Below are 24,378 nucleotides of genomic sequence, written 5' to 3'. Positions count from 1 at the left end.
CTGGAAGATGCAATGCAAATTCCTTGTAAAACCAGCAATACACCTGATTCTGATTAACCTCTTTATTCAGCTTTTTTGTCCTTATTTTCAGTTTCATGTCTAATTCTGCATTCAGGCATGACAATAACTGGTTCACGCCCACTGTTGCGAACAGGTTTTCATTATAATTCTTTTTTCTTTCCCCACAGAGTGACTCATCCTCTCAGTAGAGGATCTTTGTTACTACAGCTCGGCTCCCCTTCTCTCCTCCCCCCTCCCAGTCCCTGCTCCTCTCTCTGAGCTCGAGCCTCTCTTCCCCCTCTCTCTGCCTTCACGAGTTTCTCCTCCCGAAACCTGCGCGAGGCGACCACCGGAGCGCGAGGCGACTTCCCCCCCTCTCCCCTTCACTCCAGTCAACATGGCTACAGTGGTAACCTCGACCAGATTCACAGACGAATATCAGCTGTACGAGGAACTCGGAAAGTAAGCGACCGTCACCTCCGCGGCTGCTGCTCTTGTTGCTTTCAGCCTGTGTGTGCGTGTGTGTGTGTCTGTGTTTGCACGTTTTTCTCCTCCGTGCTGCCGCTGCCATTGTGCGCGTTTACTTCACCGTTGACAAGGAAGGAGAGGGGCTGTCAAAAAAAAAAAAAAAAAAGAAGAGGGAAAGGTTGGAGAACCACCTCAGCGACAGTAAGCTGCAGGCAGGTTCATGTCAGCGCCACAGAGGCTTGTGTTTAATCCTGAATGCGTATTTAAAGGTGTATCACCATCAATGCTCTCTTTGTAGCCCCAAAAGGTGCGAAACATCCGCTCGTGGGATCAACTTGTTTGTCCATTTATCTGCAGGTTGCACGCGTCGAGGGGTCGCTCGCGCGGACCCGTTGCCTGGTGGCATCCTCGCGCTCCTGTTCAGTCATGCAGCTCTGTTTTTGTGCATTTCTGAGCAGGCTGCAGGGCTACTGTACATGTCATGTCAAGATAAAAAAAAAAAAGCCTTTGCTGCAAACAAGACTGTGTCGGTTCCACATTTTTTTGGCCCCGCACGCGCCCCCCTGCATTCAGGATTAAAACATGAGGACGCATAGGTGACAGCGTGCAGCCTGGCCACAAAGCCACTTTGTTACATCTAATCTCTGCGTGGGGCTAATGGAGCTTCTCCACCTATCAGGGAGTTGAAAGGAGGCATGTATGCAGAGAGAAGACACCGTTAAGCGTTAGATCTGCCTCTCAGTGGCTTCACTCTCCTGTCGCCCTGCTCATGTTTCCTCCTGTGAGCTAATGAGAAGCCCTCTCCCTCCCCTGTCAAGCACTAGTAGCCAGGACCTCCTCTCACATCTCATACACACAATATGAGACTGTATTAAATATGCATGTGACTTCCTTTCCCCTTTCTGTAGGTGTGTGTGATTAATGCATGCCCTCGGAGTGTGACACGTTGAGCCGTGCACTTTCCCCTCTGAGAGTTTTGTTATGTTTGTCATCCCCGCTCATCGATTTCTCCTTCTTCCAGGGGTGCCTTCTCAGTCGTTCGGCGATGCGTCAAGAAGTCCACGGGCCAGGAGTATGCTGCTAAAATTATTAACACAAAAAAGCTCTCAGCCAGAGGTAAGTGCAGCCGATGCCCGTTTGTGTAGCTCGGCGTTGCAGTCCACATGAATTTATGCAAACTGAAAGCTGACAGCAGTCGGCGGCTGTAGCTGCTCAGTGGAGTCAGTCCAGCTGCAGGTTTGTTAGTTTATTTCCTTAAGAGCAGCGATCCAGGCGCTCTGTTCTGTCCTTGTCAGCGGAGATTCCTGAAAAGCTGGAGGCCACTTGGCAGAGCTGGGCTGCTGCGGTTTAAGTCGTACAGTGAGGTTCAGTGGGCTTTGGCAGTTGTCTGCAACCATTTTTGGTTTGTTATGGTTACAGACCGTCTCTCTCTAATGGCTGTATGTGCACCAGCCTGACCTTCAGCCTAAAATATCCTCAACTCTGACAGCAGCTCGTCGCATGAGATGAAGGAATGTTCTGGTTTCCAGCAGCTTGGGTTAGTTATGATAAAAACTGTACTCATGCAGTCAGCTGCTGAGATCTGGGAACACGGCAGCATCACTGCAGTGAGAAACGACCCTGCAGGTCAGACGAACTTACAGAATGACTTCCTGGTTCAGCTTTAGCCTGCTGTTCTTACTGTAGATGTGAGCGCACGCAGTCTTCTTCAGCTCTGTGTTAGTGCTTCTCTTATATCATCATTTCAGTCGCAGAGCTGAGCCTCCATTTTTCTGTAGAATAATGACCATTTTTGTTTTGATATAGTCACAGGCTGTCAAATACGGTGGATATGTTTTTAATTGGATGGACAGAAGAGTCTGTAAATACCTTGAAATCAGTGGGAAATGCTGCTAAATGAACTTTCTTCCAATCAAGAATAGCTTTGAACAGATGCCTTGTTCTGTGACTCAAACGTAGTGATAAGACATGAGTGACATAAATTGGGGTTAAGTGTTGAGTGCAGTGAGGGATTGGAGGAATAAAAAATCAAAATAAGGTTTGACTGAAGTCATACTAACATGTGATGTGTAACTTGTGGCCTGCTGTTCTTAGCCCGCTAGCCACGCTAGCCCCCTGCAGTTTATACCTGCGCCCCGCTGCGCTTTTCTCCTGTCCTGCCTGCTTTTTCAGCACGTGTGTGAACACCATCAGATGCCAGACGAGTGACAAGCTAAACAGTGTTTTACAAAGTCAGCAAACAGCCGGGAGCGAACAGCCGGCCTGCTGCACATTTACAGTGACCATTTTGAATGTGACAGTTTATCACGAATCAGATATTTCATATTTCCCTGTGTTTGAATGAGAGTTCTGGATAAAGAGTGAGAGTCCTATCATGAGCATTTCAACTGCTCACGCTTTTGTTTTTGTCTCTAATGAAGTGGTTTCGAGATCAACTTGAGCTCCTCTGGGGTCTTGAGCTGTTGGACTTTGTTGGAGTGATGCTGTCGTGCACCCGGATCTCAGCTGTTACTCGTTGTATTGTTACTGTGAGTGTTTGGAAAGAAAGCCGAACTCCGAAATAAGACCCAAGCTGTAACAACCTGGATTTATACTTTAAGTCTGTGTGGTCAGTTCAGAATTATGATGTTTGCAGCAGCTGACAGCCTGTGTGTGTGTGTGTGTGTGTGTGTGTGTGTGTGTGTGTGTGTGTGTGTGTGTGTGTGTCTGTGTGTGTGTGTGTGTGTGTGTGTCTGTGTGTCTGCAGCAGTTTAACACATGTTGAAGTACCACCTGTGCTTCAGTATTTGCGGCACATTTGTTGTCATTCTCATTAGCCGGCCTGTTGCACTGCGTGTGTGCCACAGCGTCCCTTCTGCCGTGCAGCTGAATCCAAACATTTGTGTCTGTTGATCATTTTGGATGTCATGTTCGTTTGGTGTTTGCACTACATTGATCTGTCACCGCACCTCTTCCTGTCTTGGGGCGTGAACATGTCGCAGACTGTGCAGCCTCAGACCAGGCCACCAAAGGTTGAGTGATGATATGAATAGCAGATCAGGGCCAGTTCTGGACTGACTGGGCTGCTCTTTTCCCCAGGGGGATGCAGATTGAATGCCCCCCCTGCCTCTTTCTCTCTGTCTCTGGCCCCTCGAACACCGCCAACCCTCTCATTCTCTGTCCTTCTTATGTTGTTTTCCCTCCCCTCTCTGTAAACAAAGATTGATTTGAGGAAAGATCTTAAAAACCCTTCTTACCAGGCTATTTGATCGTGTGTGTGTGTGCGTGCATGCATGTGTGTGTATTGTGCGGAGGGCTGTGTTGGCAGTGGTCTGGAGCTAGTAACCCAGCAACAGCAGGGGTGACACTCTTCATCCCATAGGCTGTCTGGCAAAGAGGTTGCATTGTGTGCGTGTGTGTGTGCATGCCTGTGAATGCATTCGCGTGCGTGCGTGTGTATGTGTCGTGGTCACAGTTATCACACAAACACACACACACACACACACACAACGATGACTGCTCTTTTCACACTTGAAGCACAAACACAGTTGCACACATTTTCTCTCACTTACCAGTACTTAACGGTTCTCACAGTTCGTGCACACAAGGCCTGTCTGCATGCAGTTTCACATCGTCAAATACACACACACTCTCTCTCCTCCAGTGTGCAGCGCCCTGAAACATGCCTGTGTGTTTTTTACACACACACACACACACACACACACGCACCATACCTGTGGAACTGAAAGAAAGGTGAGGAGACACTGGGAGCACTGTGTTAAGGAAAAATTCTGGTTTATTCCATTTTCATAGTTTAGGTCATGACAGCCGACTCTTGGTTTAATTTTGGCCCACCATACTTTCCATAATTTTGCACATGATGTCACCACTGCGTTCAAGTCACGGAGCTAAACATACGATCAGAGCATCATGGTGTCTTCAGTTTACTTCAGCCCAGTGTCTGCCCAGCGGTGCAGTGCCGTTTGACTTTTATCAAGATAGTTTTCTACTTGCAAACTGCTGCTCTGTGGCCGATTTCACCAAATTTGCATGCAACCTGCGATTTTCAGTATTCTCTCTCATGATTTTGACAGCTTTCACCAATTGGAACAAACAACTTCTGACCCGTGTATGAGCCCGAAAGAGCCCTGTATGACTTGCAGAAGTGTCTGCAATTTACCCAATCCAACATTAAAACATCAGGCCTGCCCAGCGTGCACACACACACAGTCCTGCCACCAGCAGCACTGCAGCAGCTGGGGCTTCAGTGCTTTGCTCTTTTTTCCAGCTGCACACATAATGTACATGTTTGGTCTGATCTCTGCTTGTGTGCTCCTTGTGAGTGTTTGCAAACACTGGACGTACTGTATATCGGCTTTGGTGGTTTGATGTCAGGGGAACTTTGGAGTATCACTTGTACTTACGAGGTGTGTGCGTGCGTGCGTGTGTGCGTAGGCGGGATTAAGCCTTATTTTGTGTGGCTCAGGGAGGGCACATTGGCTGGCGGTGAGGTCAGCGATTATGGCTGGGCCGTGTGGCGTCACATGCATGCGCACAGTCGCTCAAGTGGATACTCGCACACGCACACGTGGTCTGTCGCTTCTACTGACATTCACACACGTGTGAATCGACACAGACGCACACCGTTAATAACACAATACATTTACTTACTGTTATTCGAGTTTTATTGACTAAGAGGGATATTTTCTACTATAGATACATTTTGCCATCAATGAGCCATGATACTGTTTTTATTTCTAAGTCAAAAATTTTAGTTAAAAACTGTTCGATCCTCATTTTAAGAAAAGATTTGATATTTTTTTGATTCACTCATGTCTGTTAGTTAAATGTAAGGCAACTGGCTAACTTAGCTTAGCATAAACACTGGAAACAGGGAGTAACAGCTAGCCTGAGGCAGCAAAATCCAGCCCACATTAAGCTCACGTACTATCATGTTATATCTTACTTGTTTAATCCAAACAAAAAATCAAGCTTACACTTTACAGGAGGTTATTTCTCGGCCAATCACGGTCACTTCCTGTCTCGTTCAGTCTCTGCAGGTTGCTTGGCAACTGCTCAAGGCCTAGAAATAATCCGACATAGAAACCCCCGCAAAACAGCAAATTGTTGTTTTTATACATGGAAAACCAGCTGCTCAGATGTATAAATGTTCCTGCAGTCCCAGAAGACTGACACTGACAGCTACTGTAATACTGTATTTCACAAGTGAATCGAGCATCAGTTTACAGAAGTAGATAATGACAATCATTGTTAGCCTAAGGCAGCAGTGACTGCGTGATAAATACCGTGGGAAGCAGAAGTTCAGAAGGGAAGTGTGCTCATAAGTTACTTTGACTTGGTGGTGGGGGGCTCTCACTTGCTTTTGTGCACGTTCTGATGAGAAAAACAGTGTTCTCCTCTCCGTGGCTTTTGCGAGGAGACATGACTTCTGTGCGACTCGTGTTGAGGCTTGAATCCATTTTGTACAAAGATAAAGTACCAGATGTCGGTGGTTAGATTTTGAGGAAACAATAAAAGGAAGTTTGGGAGATATTTTCATATCTCTTTTCTGACAGTAGGCTCATTACAGTAGCTCATCTCTGTGTGTAAAAGCCAAACTTTGCATATCTACGTGAATTTAAGCAAGTCAGCATTTGCTTTTGCCCTCTCAGCTTTCGTCTGCATCTTCCATTCATAGAGTTCACTGTCACCATCACCAAAAATCGAAATTTACTGATACGTGTTAAGAAAAATAAAATACCAGTGACAGCAGCAGTTGGTTGCATGGGGCTGAAATATGAAACAAATTCAGTGATGTCAAAGCCGGTGTTTCGGCTTCAACAGGTAACGGAAACACCTGCTGTGACATCACTACCAGCTCCTGAGGGACATGTCTGGCTCCTTAGCTACTAAATGCTCCAGCTAGCCGCTAATCTTTCATGAAATTCTGAGCTGTAGCGTTTGACAGAGCAAAAAATGTACAATTTATGTGTCACAGATATACAATCATCAGGGTGACTACTGTCCAGTGTTTCCACTCACATGACCTGAGAAATTGTTCACAGTCACCAGACTGATGTTGGAAAATGCTAACATGTTCCAGCCTTGATGTTACTTGGCTCTTTCCTTCGTGACAGTGACGCCGTGTGGGTGAAGGTACGTTTTTATTGCAGGATTCATTCTGTACATTTGAGTCATTCTTGTTAGTTGTGAACCATTAAGCAGTGAGCCAGTGATTAGACACGTCCATAGTGACTCCAAAATTGGTGCCGTCTTGAAACAAATACAGGGTGATGAAGGCGCGTTGCTACAGGTACCAGGAAGAAGATAAGATACAATACAGGAGGGCTGGTTTGATTCATGTATTCATGAGTAACAATGGAAATGTCTCACGATGACAATGAGTCTTATCACCCGTCCCACAGGTGAGAGGTGGACAGTAGAGTTTGGTCGTTCACTTTCTTAACTTTCTACTATGAACAGGCATTTGCACATAATTGGTTGATTAAGGTAGACCAGTTTTGGATGACAGTGCGTTACTACAGGATAAAGGAGAACCCTTTTTTAGGGCTGCAGCTAAGGATCGTTTTCATTAATCTTATCTGGTAATCAGTTCGTCAGTTGATTAATTGTTTACCACATAAGATGTCATAAAATAATAAAAAATATCCACCAGAATCTCCCAGAAGCCAAGGTCACGTTGTACTGTCTGACCAACAAACCAAAACCCCAAATATGGAATAAAACCGGCAAATCCTCACATTTTAACTGCTGGAATTGTTGTAGTTTTGCTTTAAAATGACTTAAATGACCAGTTGATTACCTAATAACTTGTGGCAATTAATTTTCTGTCGACAGACTAATTGTTTCATCTCAACATTTATTTATAGTGGTTACTGGCCATTAGTGGTCACCATCTCTTTAGTACATTTGCCCTTGTGCTCGGCTTTACACAAGTGTTCAGTCTAATACCTGGATGGTTTTTGTTATTTAGAGCTTTGTCGATTAATCTGCCAAAAAAATACAAATTGCCTATTTTGTTAATTATTTGATGGCTTCAGTCATTTTTCAAGCAGAAATGCCAAAAAGCCTCCCCGTAAAGCTTCTCAAATGTGAATATTTGCTGCTTTTCTCAGCAGTTAATTGCGTTCAGGCACAGTGTTGAATGTAGGTCACCCGCATTTTGGCAGCGCTCGGAGCCCAACACACAGCTACTGTAGTTTAGTGCGTAAACGGAATAAAATACACTTGAAGTGTAAAAAATATGCTTTGGGTGGCGTTTACCTGCGTATAGAGTGGGAAAACGTGAGCTGTTACACACATCAGTTCTGTCTTGATCGGATGAACGGATGAAAAACATGGCTGAAACGCTTCCTGTGCAGACGCCCTAACCCTCAAATTAAACGCCGTTGACAGTGTGATCTACCTCAACGGTGTTTCATCTTATTTTTAGCTACAATTATGTGTCACGTATTGTGTTGGACTGTGAAGCGAGTGTATTTTTACCCTGTTATTAGGTAAGGCCTTGTGATGTCAGCGAACCAGAGAGAGGGAGGGGGAGAGGCTGGCGGCACTCGTCCCCCTGTTGAATTATTGAGGTGCAATGCTGCTCTGCTCTCACTGAACACGGACAGGAGCTGACGAGTGGACCCTCACACTTTCTCTCTTTCGCCCTGTCTTCCTCCCTCTTTCTAGTCATCCCCCCATCCCCTCCCCCCGCCGCTCTCTGCAAGGCTGCCACATCACAGGCCATGCAGGCAGACGACATGTGTGTGTGTGTGTGTGTGTGTGTGTGTGTGTGTGTGTCTATGTGTGTGTTTTCAGGCTTTTGGTGGGCTTCTAGTGCACTCGCTGGAGGCTGATTGGCGGAGGGCAGATAAACGTAGCAGCGTTGCGCGGTGAATGTTTAATGGGACCAACTGTGAATATTTGATGAGAGGGAGAGAGCGAGAGAGTCACATATGGAAAGAGAAAGATGGAGATATGGAAAGAGAGAGTGAGACGGTCAGGGTTATACGCTCCGAAGCAGAAATAGTGCATTGTAACGCATGCATGGCGTAAGTCTTCCCACAGCATGCAAACCTTCCTCTTTTCTTATCAGGGCTTTGAAACAACTCTGTGTGTGTGTGTGTGTGTGTGTGTGTGTGTGTGTGTGTGTCCTGAGGTTCGGTGTGTTTTTCCAGGACTCTCCTCCTGTAATATTCATCTTGCCCTCTTTTTCCCTCTTATCTGCTCATCATTATCCCGCCTGTCCGAAGCATATGGCATCAAGTGGGAGCCAACTCGAATAAAATTTTCATTTGCCATATAGTGCTGGACAAGGACAGGGGAAGCTGATTGAGACTGTAAATAATAAAACATGCCCACTACAGTTTCCCAAAGCCATATTCAATCATTATTTTTGTCTGACCAAGCATCCACATCACCAGTATGTTCAGTGTAATATCACATATCATAATGTTCATGTCTGAGGAGCTTGAACCAGTAAATGTTTGGAGTTTTGCTTAAAAATGACTTCATTTCATGTCATTTCAGTTAAGTAACAGTAAAAACAGTAAGAATGACCCATCACCAATTGCTTGTTTTCTTCAACCAGCAATCCAAACCCCCAGTGTTACAAGATTAAACCGATAAAAGCATCAAATCAGCACATATGAGAAGTTAGAACTAGCAACTGTTGGTCACTGTCATACACTGATGTGCTCAAGAGTTGCAACGATTACCCGATTAATTAATTAGTTGTTTGGCAGAAAGTTGTTGAGCAACTATCTGATAACCGATTCATTTTTCAAGCAAAACTGCCAAACTGTCTCTAAGTCTTAGCTTAGCTTAGATTTGAGGATTTGCTGCCTCTGTTAGTCACACACAACAATAAACTACATGTCTTTGGCTTTGGATTGTTTGATGGCTAAAACAAGGAATTGGGAGATGTCAGCTTTTGCTCTAGGAAATTACAAGCAGCATTCCTCAGCATTTTCTGAACTTCTATATAAAGAATAATCGGGAGAGGAATTCACTGCATGGAAACAACCAAGTTTGTTTCAAAGGGAAGGCTGCCTGCCGGCGCTGCACTGGATCACATGACACAAGGGAATCTCAGGTGTCTGTGCATGTGTGTCCATCTCTGTGTGTGCGCTTCCTTTGTCAGTTACTGTTGTGTCAGTGTGTGTGTGTGTGTGTGTGTGTGAGCCAAACGTAGGGTCCTGTCTGTATGTCTTGAAGGATGAGTGTGCAGATGCTTCTAGTGTCGCTTCTGTTGTGTTCGAATAAACCTTTGTCTCATCAAAGAAACTTCCTCACTTCTGAGACGCTCTCTGTCACCACTGTCTTTTATTCTGACTTATCTCTAATTGACTAAAACAATTAGTTGAGTGATCAGTGGATGAACAAAAGAGAGACACACACACACACACACACACACACACACACACACACACACACACACACACACCAGACTCGTATGTAGCTGTGACGTGGGTGCAGTAGTTTCACTTTGCAGGAAAGTAAGTTGCTGTGTTCTAAACAGAGACGTTTTTATTGAGATTATTTATTGCGACACTCGGAAGATTGAAAAGGCAATAAAGGAGGATGCACACATGGGAGAGGCATCCAGTAATAATCTGTGCGACTGTGTGTGTGTGTGTGTGTGTGTGTGTGTGTGTGTGTGTGTGTGTGTGTGTGTGTGTCTGCGCCTGCCTGCCTGCCTGCCTGTGTGTGACAATGACATCTCATCACGCTGCCACTGCTCTCACCTCAGCCGACTGCTTGCAACTTTTGCTCTTGCTTTTCTTCCTCTTTCTACTTCTCTGCCTCAGAAACACAGGCATTGTCTAACCTACAGCTCGTATGTTCTGCTCCGAATCAGTTGATGAGTTGGTGAACTTGGGATGTTGTTCCCATGGTTCAGTTTCTTTTCACACAGAAAAAAATTGGGAAGTGAGGAAGTATAACTATAACTATATCTGGCTGCATGTGTGTATAAGTGTGTATATGTGTGCATCTGCAGCCCTCCAGGTTCTTCAGACATGCCGGCAGGAAATCTACACCTGTTCACACACTCAATGTCATGCTGTCAATCAAGCAGCTGGTTTACATACATCCTATTCTTCACACCTGACAGCCAAGATTTCATAAAGTTGGTCACCGTATTGGCCGGGTGTCATGTACAGTGAATAATAGCACGTTCTTCGTATAAATCTGAAGTCGTTCAGCCTGAGGAAACGCATTCAGAACGCCGGCTGTCAATCACACCAGCTGATGGTTTCCAGGAAATGTGTCTGAAAAATGTGACTTTTTGTTTACTTTGATTTTTAGGCCTTTAATCTGACAGCAGCCACGGAAGTAGCATGACACACCTGAATCTCCAACCAAAACGAGTTGCATTGTGGGTTATGTAGGCACCAGGTTTTAACAAGGAAGTCAAATGCTTGGAATAAAATAGACTGTGTCTCTGGTTCTGCATCAATTTTATCCCTTTTTAAACCGTCCATTGTGAGTCAGCATTTTAGGAGTGCAATGCTACATTGGGTGGAGTACTTTTTTTAGATCAAGTCATAGTTTCTGTAAATTTGACCTCAAGGGTCTGTATTACATGTTTTTTTATTTGTTTAATAGCGTAGAAAGAGCGGCATGCTGTCACTCTAAGAGCGAGATCGGTCAGAAAACAGCGTGCCAGTGACAGAGCTTGTCGGGAAAAGTGCAGGAAACTGAAGAGACTCTGCTCACCTTTGTGAAGCCTGAAAGCTGTGTGCTGCTGCTCACGCCTTTAATCGACGCCCGCTGAGCTGCTTCCTTCTTTTCTGCAAAAGGGCTTGAATCTGGAATCACTCTTTTATTTTGATACTGCCAAAGTAGACTTATTATGCTCTTTCTGCCTCATTGAACCTCTTTCACCACATCACTGTCTTGCCCTCAGTTCACTCAGTAATCTCCTTTTAAAGGTGGTTATTTGTCCAGGCTGCAGACAGCCCTGTCTACAACACGTCACTTTGCATATCTGATCATTTTATTGCTGTATGCTTTTGACTGTTCATTTTAGATGCAAGATGCAAACCAGGTGTAAAATATCCAAAACCAGAAACCACACAAACAACTCGATTCAGCTCTAAATGAAAAGAAGCTCAAACACACACGCACACACACACACACACACACACACACACACACAAAACATAGTGATCTGTGTAAATGTTTGTTCACCTTTTGATGTCATTATCTCCATTTACACTAATGTTTCTTTGCACAAGGCTGCTGTATTCCCAAGCGGAGGATGTTTGACCAGCCACTCACAAACACATATCCATGGTCCATCACGCACACACATGAACAGTCACACCATGTATTGTTCTCGTTTCTGTGCAATGCTTTGTCAGTTATGTCTGCTCTGTTTAATAGTAGTTTCACCGTAACAATAAACGCCTACCTGCAGGCTCTTGGCCAAGTTAAAATGGTTTGATAATCCCCGCTCAAAGCCGCTCGAACAACAATCTGTAGTATCCCAATAAATTTGTTCAATGGAGTCGGCATCATTTGGTTCAAGTGCGTACTTCTGTTGACTGGCACACCACCAACATAGCTGGTGCATTTGTGTCTGCCTCCAAGGTTACAATCAAAACAGCCTTTCATAATACAGGTCTTCTCACAGTAATGCTATTCAGGGCCTGCTGCCTTGACACACTTTGTGCTGGTGTGGGCGATGTAGGTTTTGTGAAGGCGTAAGTGGAATGAAGCTCAACCTCCACTTGATCACCAGTGAATTATAATTACAGAATGAGCTGCCACGGAAACAGGCGAGTGTGATACCAGCATTTCTTCCAGCGATCAGGAAATAGGATCATTTAAGATGAAAAGATGGTTACTTTCGCAATATTTTCCTCAATTCTGAAATTTAAATTTGACATTTGAGTTGTTATATATTCAATGAATTCAATAATTTGGGAGATATGTGGCGAGTTTAATCTAATAAACAAACAAAATAGGCTCACAAAATGTCAAGAAAGTAAATATTGTTAGATGTGTTTTCCTTTTAAACAGAAAAATACAACTGTACACCTTCTGAGCTGAACTCTTTCTTTAACTGAATGAAGATGAGCTTCATTGCCTTGTTAAAGCAAATTTAAACTTGACAGCAACAAAATAAAGCTCACCAAAAAAGTCTTGGTTAGTCTTTCTATCACCAGCTTTGGTTAGGCCAAATAAACCCTTAGATATTATAATATTCTGGCTCGACAGGCTGTTTTCTTTGGACTGCTAGATTAGCTGAATGCAAGTCTGAGCAGCAGCCCTCACTTGTACTTTGGAGGCAGAGTGTTAAATTCACCAAATAAAATGACAAAATCACCCAAAAAAGGACTTTTATCATGGCTACTGCTTCAACAGCTGAGTAATTATTCTCAATGGAAATAGAAATTTAACAATGATTCTGTCAATCACTGGCAAGTGGCCATGATATACTGTACATGTAAGCAGAATAATCCATTCCAACCTGTCCACCGTCCACAGAGGAAAGTGTGATTACAGCACACACTGCTCGTTGCTTACACAAAGTGCTGTGAGCCTGGATTCTGTCAAGTCAAGCCCATACATCATCCCTGCACATACAACAAACTGGACCTGTTCCACAAGCTCCAAAATAAATATCCAACATCGTGAAGTCTGCTTGATAGGAATAGTAGAATAATCCTGGCAAACGTTAACAAAACGTCATTGTTTGCTTTTGAGGAGGATTATCTCATCGGAACTATCACGGCTCAGCTGTCAGACGTGATGCACATCAGCTGTCACTCATAACTCGGCTCACTTCGTGTCTTACCAAAAGGTCTGGCAGTCTCAGCATACAGTGGAGGTCATTGTCCCTTCTCTGAGGGAATAACCGAGAGATAAGATTGTCTGTGTGTGTGTGTGTGTGTGTGTGTGTGTGTGTGTCTGTGTGTGTGATCTACTCTCAGAGCTGGTCATTGTCAGGGTTGAAGCATGTCTCCCTGGAGCAGCTGCTCATCAGTGATTAGTTATCAGCAAGCGAGGCTGCACTCTGACACATCAAGGCTGGGAACCATAGCTGGGCGCTGTTATTTGTGTGCTGGAATAAAGGTGCCACTATTTGCCTCCAGATCTATTCTTAGCACTAATTTGGGTGTCATCATCACACATCTATGAAACAGTCCTCCAGCCAATAGCTTGCCTCAACTGCAAAATTAACGTGCAGTATTGGAAACATTGCTGTCATGCCTTAAATTCTCTGGTAATAGTTGGTTTTCAAATATTGGCAACACAAGCAAATAGAGGTCAGTTGTTGATAAAAGTCAGGTCAAAAAAACACTGAGGGGAGATGGAAATATCTGTATTCGGATAGTTCACATGGTAAATTAAACAGGACTGACTTAGCAATGCACTCATAACATTATCAGACTCACGGTGGAAAGCTTAAAAAAAAGAGGATCAAAATCGATGCAGCAGACCGGGTTTATCAGCGTTTTTATTCCATACACTTTCTAAAAGCTGCAGCCTACATTACCCACAATGCAACTTGCAACACAATGCAGCAAACAGCCAGTTCAGTTATAAACACTGACAATGAGCACAAAACTTATGAACTCAGTGTCTGAATTTGTGCTCACACTCTCTTATCCTAATGAATTCTGCATAGTCGTTGATTTAAACTTAGCAACATGCTCACAGCTCTAATGCTAATGAGCTTTCAAATGTACTTAATGACATGTGGCACGGTGAGCTGGCCGAGTAGTTGCGATAAATCTAATTTACCTTTAATCTCATGTTGCATTTGCGTAGCCTCGCTGCGGTGTAGTTGAGATAATGGGAGGAAAAACAGGACTTTTGAGTGATGTAAGAAACCACAGGTGGCTGCTGTGTATATTTAGAAGTGTTAGGACTTGTGTGGATGACGTGATGCCAACGTTTTCACTTCAACTAGCGGAAAGACCATCAAACTTTTACATGCTGGACAGCTCTCTGCTCTGATCCATTATTTTAAAAGAGCAGTAAAACTAAGAGCATTAGTTTGGGGTCACTGGACAAAAATGATGAGATGATGGTGCAGCACTAATGCTCAGGATTTTCTCAGTTTAAATTTAATGAAAAATGGGGGTTAAAAATGGATTCTGCACATTACCTGAATACATTTATATGAAATAGTTGTTCCCTCTGTGGTGGGGGTGTTGGTCTGCTGATCCAACAGTTGGTCCAAACAGGGTTTTTTTTCCTTTTGGGTGGATTGCCATGCAAACTGATAAAGGACAAATCTTAATGACTCTGGTGTTCCTCTTTTCATCCAGTGCTACCAGAGGGCTGTAATCTCTACTTTAGGTCACTTCAGTTTCCCTCTAAATGAATTTCCCTGAGCCTCAGCTATCGAGAAAGTTGATTTTATTTTCTGCACAGAAGATGTTTGGTCAACTTCTAAGACTTGGTCTGGCATGAAAGTCCCTCAGCGGAAGCACAAAATACAAAAGAAGAGCAACTGCATAAGAAAATATGTCTTTTCAATAAAAACTATGTGAGCCTGTGCACATAAATCAGCTCCCAAGGTGCATTTTGGTAACAAACATCCAATCACAGAGCTTCTGTTCTGTGATTGGATGTGTGAGCTGCTAACATTGAGCTGAAGCTAAAGATTTTAAGATTTTGATAAAACTCTTCACTTCTTCGGGATTCTGGGTCAAAATGTGGATTTATTCAGCAGCGATGATGCAGTGTTTTATTCCCAGTGTCGACAGCATTTTAAATTAGTTAAATCTCAGAATCGTGTCTTTGACTGGTTTCTTCGCCACAGTCACAGAGGCTGAAGCTCATCAGTATTGTTGTATTTTGAACCATCTACGCGGAGAAACTGATGGAAAACATGATTTGTCAGAAACCTCAGAACCCTTGATGAGGACCGTTGGGAATTCGCGGTGGGTTCAGAGTTAAGGCTTCAGAGCTGCGTTAGACTTTCTCGTTGGCCGTCGTTTCAAAGTACAGGGTCGTGAAACTTCCATCATGATCTATTATTACGCATTTTAATTTTAATTTTCTAATGATAATCAGACATAGTCTCTTTAATAGCATTTAATTTTCAAAAACAGCTCAATTACAGTAACATTTAATATACAGAACAAACACAGATAATGCATCTGTAAGGGCACGAGGAGAAAAATGAGCAGAGACACCGACTGTGCGGTCAGTTTTCATGTCAACACCACACAAAGCAGATGAATGATTTATTTTTTTCCACAGTGACAGCGGAGGCCACGAAAGCATTAAAACACTGCACGGCACTAAAACACTGCGGCCAGTGTGCCTAAACAGGCAAATATGAAGGATGCAATTACAGAATTAGACGACTAAAATACGAACAAACCATTTACAAGAAATTAAATTGAACTCAGTTGACCTGCTGTAGCCTAGCCCGAACTCAGACCTTCATCCTGGTCCACGTGGACTTAAACAATCAAACACAACCGTTACCTATAAAATGTTGACATGTGGATGTTTAGCATGTTGTAGCAGGGTCAGAGGAATGGTCACATCAGAACCAGTGTACTGTGTAAGTATGTGTGTGTCTGTATAGGTGGTGAGTCACCACCTGAGAAGATAATGTATGTTGTCACATGTTAGTTCCCTCTTTGTGTGTGTGTGTGTGTGTGTGTGTGTGTGTGTGTGTGTGTGTGTGTGTGTGTGTGTGTGTGTGTGTGTGATTTGAAACAGGGTGATGTTTTAGGACTGATGAAGGTCACAGTCCAGACAAAGACATAGGGCCACAGAAAGAGAGACAAAATGAAAAATCCAGTGAGCACATGCCATAGAGAGAGTGACAGACCTCCTGTCTGTACACAGAGAGATGGAGGTGAGGATGCTACGGCCCCACTTTTGTCTTCACCACCACCGCTGATGATATTTGGACTGCCATGTTTCTACAGTGGCCCAAAATGGACAACCCAGACACTGGCCCTTTAAATAAGCTAATTAGCATAAGGGATGTTGGAAAATAACATACAATAAAACCATGGAAATGATTTGATATTTCTGGTTTCCTCTTAGAAAATGATGACCTTGAAGTGTAGGAATACTTGGCAGACCAGCCCTTTCCTGCCCTGTCCTGTGTACTCCAGCATGTGTCTTGATTATTCCATAACAACATTGACATAACCCATGCTAGCACAGGTCAGCCATGTGTGTGCTGCTGTAAGCAGCCTGTTAAGCCTGCTGCCATTCATTGTGATGCTGAGGTCTGTTAACGGTAAACATGGTCAACCTTGCAGAGAACAATGAGACTTTCTTTGGACGAGACACAAAAAGACGCATCAGTACCATTAATTAAAGAGTCTGACAGGCTCTGTATAGCTCATGTTGTGTAATGTTTAAACCCAGCCACACCAGAAACTGGCCGAGCGGAATTTGTTGCAATGTCATTCATCATATGAGGCTTAGTGACGTAATGACTGCTCACAGGGCGAGTTGGGGAACTTCTGTAGCTGGCAAGCTAACTGCTAACATGCTCTTTTCTGTCTCTGCATGCTGTTTACTCCCTCCTGGCATTTTGTTCTCAGGATTTTACATAATTTTTGTCAACAGAGGAGAAAAAGTGTGAAGTTTTAACTTTTTAACTGACCTTTTGTGACCAGGAGCTTGTTAGCAACTCTTTGCTAACAATAAGTTCATACTACTATTGGCTACTGTATAAAAGTCAGCAGACTGTTCCTGTTTTGTTCAGCAGATTTAAGAGGTTTAAGCAAAAGTGAAAGTTGCTGGTGGCTAATAAGTTTTGTTAGCTGTCTTCATTTTGGACTGTGTGGCTCTCCGTTTCCCCAAAGGTCACCATGGCATTCTGTCGACCGGCGGGGCAAATGGGTTTGTTAGAGTTCATCAAAGTTGAACTGGAAAGGGAAAGATTGGATTAGACGTACTTGTTTCCAAGCATCATGCTGTCTGTAAAGGGGCAGGAGCAACATGATTACTTGTTCATCTTTGCTGGATGACTTGTTCAACCTTTCATTACTCCTAGCAGGTACAGGAAGAGCCACACACATACACACTTTCTGTTTTTTTGTTCGATTCAGTGCACGAACCACAAAAGGTCACTGAGTTAACCAGATCGAATCTGGGTGTCTAAAAAAAGAGCAACATACCAGTTGGTGTTTTTCTGGTACAAATGATTGACCTGCAGGTGCAAGATACTCTGCAAATCCATCAGATCTATGTATTATCTTAGTGTAGTGACCGTCTTATGGTCTCAACATTGAACATCCACCAAAAATCATTTGGTCTTCAGAATTGCTAGAATAAAGAAAATATGTCCAGAGTAATTTCATCCTTTAAACGACATTAAATTCATGATTTTCATTCAATTTTCAAATCAAAACACCTTGTGCAGACAAAAATCAAGGTCTCTGTGCATGATGTGTAAAAGAGCTATGATCAGCCTTTCAGACAAAGGTCAGGACCCCAAAAATAACCCCCTTCCACCTGGATACCTTCATCCTGCTGCAGAGTGTCGCTGCAATGCTGCCTTGTTCCCGTGGTGTTAAACTCCTCCAGGTTTTTGCATCAGAAAGAGTTGTACCCCCTTCTGCTGTTCCACCACAGCGGGAAGCTTAAAGGAGGTGAAGCTGGAGCCATATTTGTTATCCTGTTGGTCAGAGTGAACGAACTAAACGCTGTAAGGGGTCCTGGCAGGGACACACTGACTCTTTTCACAATGCTGCGCAGCAAGCTGATGTTAATGTTCTCCCCCAGCAGGTCAGCTCAGGTCTGTTTAAGATTCATTTAACGACTCAAATTAACACACCCAGCGAGCCACACACACAGACAGATGACGGTTTCTTTTAGCACGCAGGACATGATGCAGAACAGAGAACATTGTAGTGAAAAACAATGCAGTGGAGAAGAAGGATACACAGTGTGTGACTACATGTGATGGTTGAGCTCCACTGACATCTCTCAGACTCACACACATACAGGCTTTGGCTGAACAAGTCCTGTTCTCATAATCGTAAGTTTGATTTGAGTGACGGCGTATTTCAAAATGTAAGCACACGGCTTGTGCTCAGAGTGGAGTTTGAAGCGACTGGGCAGCCACAAATGTAGCACACAATAGGAGATTGTTCTCACCTACTGGAATTACTGGGTTTGGTTTATGAGAGGGGAGCTGGAAACTGGAAATCATCTTGTTTACCGCAGCGCTGAACATTTCCCTCTTTCTGAAGTTAAATGTCCTGCTCTTACACAAAATATCCAGTGAGACGCGTTGAAAATTGATGTGTGCGATGATATTGTGTCCTCTAATTTGACAATACTTGTTGGATGTTAACAGAAATGCAGACAGCTGTGCAAAGTCTCGTCCTGTGAGAAGTCGTAATGGAGGCTGACTTTTACCGTCCCCGGATGGTTGAGTTTTCTTGGAAACCCGTTGTAATGTAGGTTGACATCGAAGAACTAATTTTTGTTCGTATTAACACGTGTTAACCTTTGAGGTTTCATGGTCGTCACTTTTCTGGCACAGTGGTGTGTGGTGTCCCTCCTCCTGTTCATATGTGCACCTGGACTGATTCACAGGTTGTAGGCTGTCACAGTTTTTTACTGTAATAGACTGAAACACCAAAATATGAAAATTTGGACAAATGTTCTTGTCCCTCTGAGGATTGTAATAACTTTGGCCATCATTAAGTCCAAATGCACTAGCTAACATGGTAATGTGCTAAACAAAGATGATGAACATGGTAAAGATTATACCTGCTACACGTCAGCATGTTGATATTGTCATTCTGAGTGTGTTAGCATCCTGATGTTAGCATTTCACAGAACTGCTGGCTTGGCAGTGGACTCTAAGTCTTGTTTCTGTCCTTTGTTCTGGTCTTTTCTTCTTGTTGGCTGAGTTGTGGCAGTGCACCAGGTCTCCGTCTCTGGGGTCCAGTAGAGCAGAACTGGTGTCTGTCTCTGTCTGATTAGCATACTGCAGAGGACGGATGGAAAAAGTGGCTGGTTGGGGGTGGGAAGGTTGAGGGGTTTTGAGGATTGGGACCATAAATAGTTGAGAAATAGCAGAGAATGAAAGAAGCACCAGCTGACTGCTGTTGTGTAATAGTTACGCCCATACAGACATTATCAGCACCATCGTTATTTTCCCCTTCATCTTCTCCATCGCTGCCCTCTTCTTGTTTGCGTCATTACGCTGTTGGCTTTGAGTAGGCGACACGAGCATCAGCGTTGGCCCACTGACACCAGACTGACCTCTCACAGCGACGGGATGTCTGACTGGACTCACTTGTTGATAGAGGAAGCTGTGACAGGAAGGGAAAGAATCAGTGGCAGAAAACTCTCCTCCGCCTTTCTGGTTTCTCTGTACGCCTCCATCTGTCAGTCTTTCTCTGCGTCTGTTTCTCTGTCTCTCACTTTCTGCCTCATTGTGTCTCCGTCTCCCTGCTGGGTGATGCAGGGCGGGCCAGGTCAGCGTGATGCAGGGCTGTAAGCCGGAGGAGGATTGGATCTATTTATAGTCTTGTCTGCTCTGGGCCACACTGACCCGAAGTCTCTGTCTGTTTTTCTGTTTCTGTCAGTCTGTCACTCATTTATCTCCGATCGGCTGGTCTTCCTTTTATCCTGTCTTACCCCCAGATAAGAAGATATCACCCTCCAGTGTTTAACGAGCTCTATCTGACTGTAATTATGTCTAGCAGCACTGTCTTCAAGGTGCTCAAAGACACACTCCTGTCTTGTTTTTATAAAGTGTTCAAGCAGTTCTCTTCTTTTCATGGGCATAAATTAGATTGGTCCATTTCCCAAACACCCAAACACTGATCCTGAGAAGAGCTGCAACTAGTAAATAAGCCAATTGATACTGAAGATCAACAGAAAAATCAATCTGCAGCTATTAATTGTTGAAACCTCTGGGAAGTCACGATTAAGTTGCTTTTTTTTAGATGGTCGCAGCTCCTTATCCGTCAGTTTCAGTTCATCATGACTGAATCTGTGTCACTTTCTATCAGTGTTGTAACAACAATGTTGAAGCTTTTCACCCAGTTTCATCCAGTGTGTTTGTTTCTAAGAAGGAATCATAGAATCAGAGCATCCTAAAGTGGTGTGTGTGTGTGTGTGTGTGTGTGTGTGTGTGTGTGTGTGTGTGTGTGTGTGTGTGTGTGTGTGTGTGTGTGTGTAAATGAGGCTGAGAGCCAGGCTTTTAGTTGTGCTCACAGCTCTGTTTTCATTGACTTGACTGAAATGTCACTAAAGGCTTCAAATGCAATCAGTAGGTTATCTAATGGCTTTGCTCAAATGAACAAGATGTGTGCAGCAGCAACAACACACACACACACACACACACACACACACACACACACACACACACACACACACACACACACACACACATCTACCAAATGCACATAGATGCACTCTAATACAATACACTACTTAGTGTAAGTACTTGTCAGAAAGCAATTAGCCACCATATGACAAGGGGTGGGCGAAAGGGCCCTAAAATAATATCATAATATTTCAGTTGGGGCGGGCGGTGTGTGGGTTTTGTCAATTGATTTGAATGATTTGATCTCAAAGAAAAAATACGGCGTCAAGTTCTGCCATGACATGGATTTTGCAATTCGGTCATTATGGTGATAAATGTTTTCACATATTAAAAGTAATGTGCTTTACTGTGGCTGTGATAACTTGCAGGTAGAGGGCAACGCACATACTCATAGAACTGGAGTTACATCCACTATTTTCCTCCGTGACACCGACTCCGTAGCATGAAAATGTGGAACGTACCAACACACAAGCCTTCGTCTAGTCCCACCAAACGAGGAAGTGGAGACCCAGTGGATTAACTTGATGGAAATTTCCCCACATTCACAATTATAACTGTACTTTGGCTCTGTATGAACAGAGTCAGATAAAATGATGATCCCCATTAGCTACTTCCTGGTCTAGTCTTCCCAGTGTCCTTATTCTGACTTCGGTAACACGGGCAGTGCATCGGGACAGTGTTATCGGGTTAGTTCTTGGGGCAGTTGTGTGAGACCGCTTTGCAGCAGTAGCAGCTGCGCACGAGTGGCTTCATGACAAAGTTCTTTAAAATGGAGAAGCTGTTCTGTGTGTGCTGCTTGTGTCTAATCAGCGACTCATCACGCTAATATCCTGCCACGCTTAGGGCGCAGGTTGCCAGGTCGGCTCCAATCAACGGACAAAAAATGGTACGTGCCAGCCGTGATCCTCTGTTGACTCTGCTCTGTCTCTGACAGTCCCTGAGGAGAGGGGACTTTGACAGAGCTGCAGACCGACGCGCTGACTGTTCAAAGACCAGCTGTGACAGTCAGAAGCTTGACAACGTCTGTCAGACCTGTGACATGCATACTGTAAATAAATGTTTTCCTACTACTGATAGGTCCTCATAGTAGGGCGGCACGATATTGGAAAAAACATGACATTGCTTTTTCTTCTGCGGTACATATTGCAATATGAACAAATATAGGAAATTTCACCAGATACGTGCAGCGTGTTATTCACATACAAATCTCAGCGTGGTGACGCAACTGAGGATGGTAAGACTCAAATATAAGCAACAAACAGATGTATCTATATAAAGGAAGTAAATATAGCTAGATCTGGAAAGCTGAACGCCTGCCTCAACTCCAGGCAACGTAATCAAACTCTTTGTATCGTATTCTTACTCTTTGTAAGAATCTTGAAATTAGACAAAATTATGTCATATCAGACAGACTTTTCTTGTCGAGTAGTCCTGGAAATTGAGGACTTTGTGTTTTCTTTCGGTGCCAAGAAAGAAAAATGCTGCAGCATGACATGTTAGTTTATGTGCCTAACTTGACGTTGCATGTCCTGCAATGTGACTTAAGCACATGTGCACACCTCGTTGCGCACTGCATCATTGCCACGTTATGAATTTTTCTTTGAAATAATCTAGTATACAGGAAGTACGCAGCAACTGTAAGTAGAAGAAGAAGCTGTGTGTGTTATCAGCAACATGAATGCCAAATTCAGCAACAAAATCTGCAGACAGTGCAGAGCAAAAATGCCACAACAATGACCTCTTGTCACCAAAATAAAACATAATGTCAAAGTTTAGCAGTCAGAGTGCTGCTGGCTGCCTTTGGTCTGAGTGTTTACCCTCTGTGCTCTGTTGGTTGGCGTTCATTGTAAAGTATTGTCTGTCTGTTTCCCTGCAGGCAGGAGTTAATTGATGTACATGGGGGAGGGGGTATGGATCGTTTTTCAAACAGTGGATGTGGGCTGAAAGGAGCCGTCCATCCCTCCATCCCTCAATCCCTCCATCCATCTATCTATCCATCCATCCCTCCATCCATCCGTCCACTGCTTTAGTCTGCTGAGGCCTTATAGATGAGATAGTAATAAGGAGAGGGCTGGATGGATAAATGAATATGATGATGCCACGCCGTCGGTCATCACTCAATCCAATTGGGCTAAGTGCTGTGTGTTGTTTTCAGAGCAGACACGATGATATCACAGCAGCTATTGGAAAGCTGTAAAGGGCCGTGCGTAGGTGTGTGGGGATGGTAAAGGCATGGGTTTGACTCTTTTCACAGTCTATTTGAAATCCTACAAAGGAACTTGCACACCAGTTCTTCCTCAGTGTGTAATTTACCACTGTAGCCCTCCACAGTGATCTAACATCCTTATGCACCCTGTTACACATACATTTCAAATATGCATTCATATTGTTGTTATGGGTTAAATGTGGGTTAAAAATGATAAAAACAGTGAGGTTTGGCAGAAAGATGAATTTTTGGAGCTGCTGTGACACAATGTCAAATCCACATTCAGTTGCCAATTTATTAGGTACACCCAGCTAAAAGTAATGCAGTCCAATGCAACAACAATGAACCCTACCTTGATTGAAGATGGTCATGTTTAGTTTTTGCTAACACTGTTTAAGGAAGGAATTATTCAACTGTATTGTCATATTGGCGGATGTAGTTCATGGTATGTTGAATTATGCTACATTATAGAGAGAGATGTTTATCTTATGGTCATTGATGTAAATGAAACGGACAATGTAAGGTATAAAAACCTACAAGAAGTTACTGGTGGTGATACTAGTAACTAGACTGATTAAGTCTTGTCAGTTCCCTTCTGTATGAATTGTCTTGTTTCAGCCAGTGAACCGCAGCCTCGGTAGTTTGTCTTCCTGTGGTTTTGTCGAGTTGTATGTTTGAGTTCAGCCTTCAACGCCCTGCATTTCCTGTGGTTGGGCACCATGTGTTGAGGGCCTTTAACGGTGTATAGATTCATGCACTGTATGGGGCAATGGTTTAGGTCTGATGATCAACTTGCTCTGTGTCCCACTTTTTATTGAAGAACATTATACTTTTGTGTAATAAAGATGGATATTTTGTGCTTGTGCTTACCTTTAAATGGTCTGTGGAACCTGCCTCCTGTGGCTACCTGTCTGCAAGCCTACACTATCATATAGGATTTGCTATTGTTCCCTTACACTGAAAGGCTTAAACAGCAAGTCAACAAAATTTTGGAGAACAGTTACAGACACACTTTACACACATGGGAGGTCTGTTAGAGCCTCTGATTGGCCTCTTTCAGCTGGTTCTGCCCCTTTCATCTAATGACTCTCTACTGGTTGTGTTGGTTCTATGAAGAACCTGCAGTTTCCAGTTTCAGCTCCTGTTGAGCTGCGGTTTAATATCTTACTTCATTTCTTTTCTATACATTCTGTCCTTTCGAAGCCTGTGCTTATTCTCTCATATTTCTATTGAAACTCCTCAGTCAGTTTCTGGTGTTTCTAAGCAGCCAGCTGCCAAGACTGTCTGCCATCACAAGCATAATAAAGCCGTCATCTCAGGCCAGCATTGAAAAACAGTCCTATTTTTGCAGGCTGATCCAGCTTCTAAGAATACAAGCAGCCAAAATAGCCCATTATGGCTGTGAGAAGAAGGTTGTGGAATGTCTGTA

At 43.6% G+C, this 24,378-nt stretch overlaps 1 protein-coding gene across 28 annotated transcripts in view; it reads left to right on the top strand.

The window, feature by feature from the left end:
• Positions 1-210: 210 nt before the first annotated feature.
• The window catches only part of camk2g2 (calcium/calmodulin-dependent protein kinase (CaM kinase) II gamma 2), a 59,294-nt gene continuing 35,126 nt past the window's right edge, over positions 211-24,378 (top strand). For 27 of the 28 annotated variants that reach the window (XM_076742868.1, XM_076742867.1, XM_076742864.1 and 24 more), the window contains exons 1-2: positions 233-462; positions 1,490-1,584. In XM_076742868.1, the coding sequence (XP_076598983.1) occupies positions 398-462; positions 1,490-1,584 (160 nt within the window). In that variant the 5' untranslated portion in view covers positions 233-397. Of the gene's footprint in view, positions 463-1,489; positions 1,585-24,378 lie in introns of all 28 variants that reach the window. The other variant, XM_076742845.1, reaches the window with a different exon arrangement.

The sequence above is a fragment of the Chaetodon auriga genome, chromosome 11, assembly GCF_051107435.1.
Source record: "Chaetodon auriga isolate fChaAug3 chromosome 11, fChaAug3.hap1, whole genome shotgun sequence".
Lineage (NCBI taxonomy): Eukaryota > Metazoa > Chordata > Actinopteri > Chaetodontiformes > Chaetodontidae > Chaetodon > Chaetodon auriga.
This window is presented reverse-complemented; position numbering and strand designations above follow the sequence as displayed.